Source organism: Gadus chalcogrammus, chromosome 13, assembly GCF_026213295.1.
Source record: "Gadus chalcogrammus isolate NIFS_2021 chromosome 13, NIFS_Gcha_1.0, whole genome shotgun sequence".
NCBI classification, from domain to species: domain Eukaryota; kingdom Metazoa; phylum Chordata; class Actinopteri; order Gadiformes; family Gadidae; genus Gadus; species Gadus chalcogrammus.
Window position 1 is genome coordinate 7,499,646 of NC_079424.1, and position 4,167 is coordinate 7,503,812.

The window sequence follows — 4,167 nt, forward strand, 5'->3', positions numbered from 1 at the left end:
CTGTCTATATATTTGATTTAAAGCAGCATGTAAAATGAGAACCACTTCCAATATGATATGGTAGAAGCATGTGATAAAACAATAAAACGGCAATGCAACAATAAAAAACAAACTTCTGAAAATGTATTTCAAACTTCTGAAATAAATCTTGGCTTTCGTCGTTTGAGTGTTTTCTCTAGCCAGTGTTCCCGTGCAGGCTTTGTTGGGATTATGGGATAGTCTACATTTAGTTGTGGGGAGGGGTTGGGGGTGGGAAATGTGGACTGCGGCAACTCAAATTGGCATGAATGTGCAATAGTTGGAGCAAATGCGTCTGCAGAAAGCTTGAAGGCTGCAGGTGGTGATGTACACTTTTATCTTTTGAAGCGACTATATTTGAAAGGATTTTTTCGTCGGCTTCTTTGTTTTACGCAGGGTTATACGAACTTGACCGTATGTTATAAATTAAACTCACCCGTTTGCAACGTATTGTGTTTTAACCTTTAGTCGGTAGAGAAGTGGTTCCATTAAAGTGGGTACGAGGCATTGAGTGCCGGAGCCTAAACTGGTCATTTGGGTTTGTGATGTGACTGGACTTTGGCGTGCGCCGCAGTGGCGCTTTTACGCACGACCATGGATGACTTTCCACGGGAGCAGGGCATGTGTCTCATCAATATTTCGTGGAGCAACTCAAGCCGTAAAAACCTCACCGAATCGAGAAACAAAACATGGAATCCCTTAAAACGAAACGAAGAAGTGGCCAAAGTGGAAGTGACCGTTCTGTTCTTGGTGCTCCTCTTGGCTGTGGTGGGAAACCTGTGCGTGCTTCTGGGCATCCACACCAGCAAACACCGCGCGTCTCGGATGTATTACTTCATGAAGCATCTGAGCATCGCCGACCTGGTGGTCGCGTTCTTTCAGGTCCTGCCACAACTTATCTGGGACATCACCTTCCGCTTCTATGGTCCGGACGTCCTGTGCAGGTTGGTCAAATACCTGCAGGTGGTCGGCATGTTCGCGTCCACCTACATGCTGGTGGTCATGTCCGTAGACAGGTGTTTAGCCATATGCCAGCCGCTGCGCTCTTTGCGCACCGGGAGACACCGCTTCCACATCGTGACCTCGTGGACCCTCAGCCTGGCGTTCAGCACCCCTCAGATGTACATCTTCTCGCTGCGGGAGGTGGGAGAAGGGGTGCACGACTGTTGGGGGGACTTCGTTCAGCCGTGGGGTGCCAAGGCGTACATCACGTGGATGACCCTCGCAATTTACATCATTCCGGTCGCCATACTGAGCATCTGCTATGGCTTGATCACCTTTAAAATATGGCAGAACTTCAGGTTGAAAACAATCCGAGGAGGTCAGTGCGCGCCGCTCAATCCGCAGGCACGCAAGGACACAGTGCTCCTGTCTCGGGTGAGCAGTGTCAGGCTCATTTCCGAGGCTAAGATTCGCACCGTGAAAATGACGTTTGTCATAGTGGTGGCCTACATCGTGTGCTGGACGCCCTTCTTCTTTGTGCAGATGTGGTCCGCGTGGGACCCCGCTGCGCCACGAGAAGGTAGCCTATACCTCGCTGCTGCAAACCTGTTGTTGTTGATGATGTTATTTCGTTTCTATGCAGACCTCAAAAACTATATTTTAAATAGTTTTATTTTATAGAGACAATAAATGTGGTTTCTCGATCATTTTTTATTGAAATTATACTGTTTTATCGTTTGCGTCTTTTGGCAAGGTCAGCAGCTTGCGTAATGGTGCCCTGCAGGGGGATTGTGGACATTGGGTTTTGAACCAAACCCAACTGGGGTGCGTGTCAAAACACCTACACACTTTTTCCAGCCCCCACTTCAAATCCAGATGGCAATGGAATCGAATAGTTTCTGACTTGAATATAGTCTAAACAACAACACTATGCATGTACTTCATCATTAAAGCATTGACAACCAAATATGGCTGTTTTGGCTCTGAGACCAGAACCAACACAAAAACAATTTGTTTGAGCTATGTTCATCAGAATATTTGAAATAAATCTTCCTCATCAGCACTGCATAGATGATCCACAATGGGTCCAAAGAAACACATGTTTACTATTATTATATTTTGTATTGTATAAGATCCCAAACTTAATGTGTTCAGTCCAGTCACTAAAGTCATCATATGCACAAGGAGCCCACGCAGAAAAACAAGCACATCAAAGAGGGCTTAAGGTCTCCCAGGCGACTCCGGACCATTTCCCCCGAACCACATAAATCCACTAGATAATGTCCCCTCTTATCTAAAGGGCACGCCCCCTTAAGTGAAGGGCAATGAGTTCTGCAAAGATTGGCAGATCTAGTATCCTCTGAAGGAAATAAGACACGGCTCTTGTAAAGTTCATATATCTCTATGGAAAGTAGACAACACAGCTCTCGCACTACTTCAAAACATTATTGCAAAGGCATCCCATTTCGTTTCCATTCCGGCAGCTGTTGCCAAAAATAAAAAAAAGTGATGCCCGAGCATTTTGCTTAAAATATAAAAAATAACAGCAGCCTGAAATCAAATTCTACTTTATTGAAGTGGACATGTGTGATTATTCAACGGCTGTCTCCTAAACTGTTTTGGATGGCTTGTTCCTCACTGCTTCTCCATCATGCTCCACATTTGTAATCCAACACAATCACACAGTGAAGTGTGTTTTTACTACCACAGCGGGTCTGTATCCTGTACGTTTCACTGTAATTCATTCTCCTCAATATATTAGACACAGGGAAAACCGCAGCGTGACACCATATCCTTTTATTGTTTGAAGATATATTCTAAAGAGGTGAGTCTGGAGTCTGTCCAGCTATAACATGGAATGGACACCTCCTGTCTCAAGGGCCCTCCTTACTCCATCTGGAGATAGGGGTTAACATTAGCCTTTCAACGCTGAAAAGTAGCTCTAACTGTCTTGTATCTTCGTGCAACATTGCAACATTTGACGAATGTCATCCAATCTTGATCGATGTTAGATAAACAGCCGAGCTGACCTGATTACAGTACAGTTTGTCACCATTAACGCCAATTTCACCCTTGCTCCCCTATTCAGACACGGCTTTCATCATCGCCATGCTATTGGCCAGCCTCAACAGTTGCTGCAACCCCTGGATTTACATGTTCTTTGCGGGCCATCTGTTCCGTGATCTGCTGCGGTGTATAGGCTGTTGCTCGGGGAGATACCTGAGTGCGACCTCTGGTGGCTGCGGGCGGCAGTTCACCCCCCGGACCAGCACCAACTTCGTCATGAAGAACGCCAGCAGCCAGAGAAGCCTCACGCACACGTCCAGCACGGGAGTCCCAGCACAGATCCGCTGATTACAGTCAATGCTATGTTGATGTCTGCAGAGTCCCAGACATTAGGCAGACAGGGCAGCTTGTAGGCTGCTAAGACCTAGATCTAATCTTGACTATTGTAAGCACGGCAACTGGTTTTGTTGTTCTGTCTTTGGTCTTACAGGGAGGGGGTATTAATTGCATCTGTGTATTCAAAAAGTGAGGTCCATCTCCCGGAGATTACATTGCGTTCTGAAAATATATTTTTCTGCACTGCATGATCGAAAAAAACTCAGTAGGTTTACTTTTTTTTTATCATTCTTCAAATGGTGTGACAAAACATTTTTAAGTTTTAGTTTTGAGAAGTGTATTTTGAGTGATGAGTGTATAAATGATAACAGTTCCTTGCCCTGTGTGCCTAATGCATGTGTGTATTTGTAATGAATACATATATGAATAAGTAAGAAGTCATAAGTAGGCCTAAATCAACTTATACGTAAGTTGATTGATAGATCAACTGATAACCATTCAAAAGGGCTTGTTTCATGTGGATGGTATACTATCATTACAGCCCTGATTTATCTTTGATGATACTATTGATTATTTCAATATGCAATCCACTTTTTCAATTGTTTTACCCGCACCTTAAACCTTTCCCAGAGACATACTTGTCCCAACTTCTTCACCGTTATTTAATTCTTTCAATGTTATGCACAAATAAAATATAGTTCTAACATAACTTCTCTCAAGGTCCCATGATTATTTTCAATATCAACACAAATGCCTTATGATGATATTTCTATTTAATCAGTCGAGAAACGTATACGATATAGTGCTTTTTGTGCAGATAAACCACAGCTCCACTGTTTACTTCCTCAGCCTTTGCATGGCGTC

The 4,167-nt window shown here is 44.1% G+C and overlaps 1 protein-coding gene across 1 annotated transcript in view; it reads left to right on the forward strand.

Annotated features, from left to right (window-relative positions):
* Positions 1-303: 303 nt before the first annotated feature.
* LOC130402522 (isotocin receptor-like) overlaps positions 304-4,167 on the forward strand; it is a 4,054-nt gene continuing 190 nt past the window's right edge. The window contains exons 1-2 of the mRNA XM_056606723.1: positions 304-1,540; positions 3,050-4,167. The exon at positions 3,050-4,167 is cut by the window's right edge and continues 190 nt beyond it. Of these exons, the coding sequence (XP_056462698.1) occupies positions 613-1,540; positions 3,050-3,315 (1,194 nt within the window). The 5' untranslated portion in view covers positions 304-612 and the 3' untranslated portion in view covers positions 3,316-4,167. The remainder of the gene's footprint in view (positions 1,541-3,049) is intronic.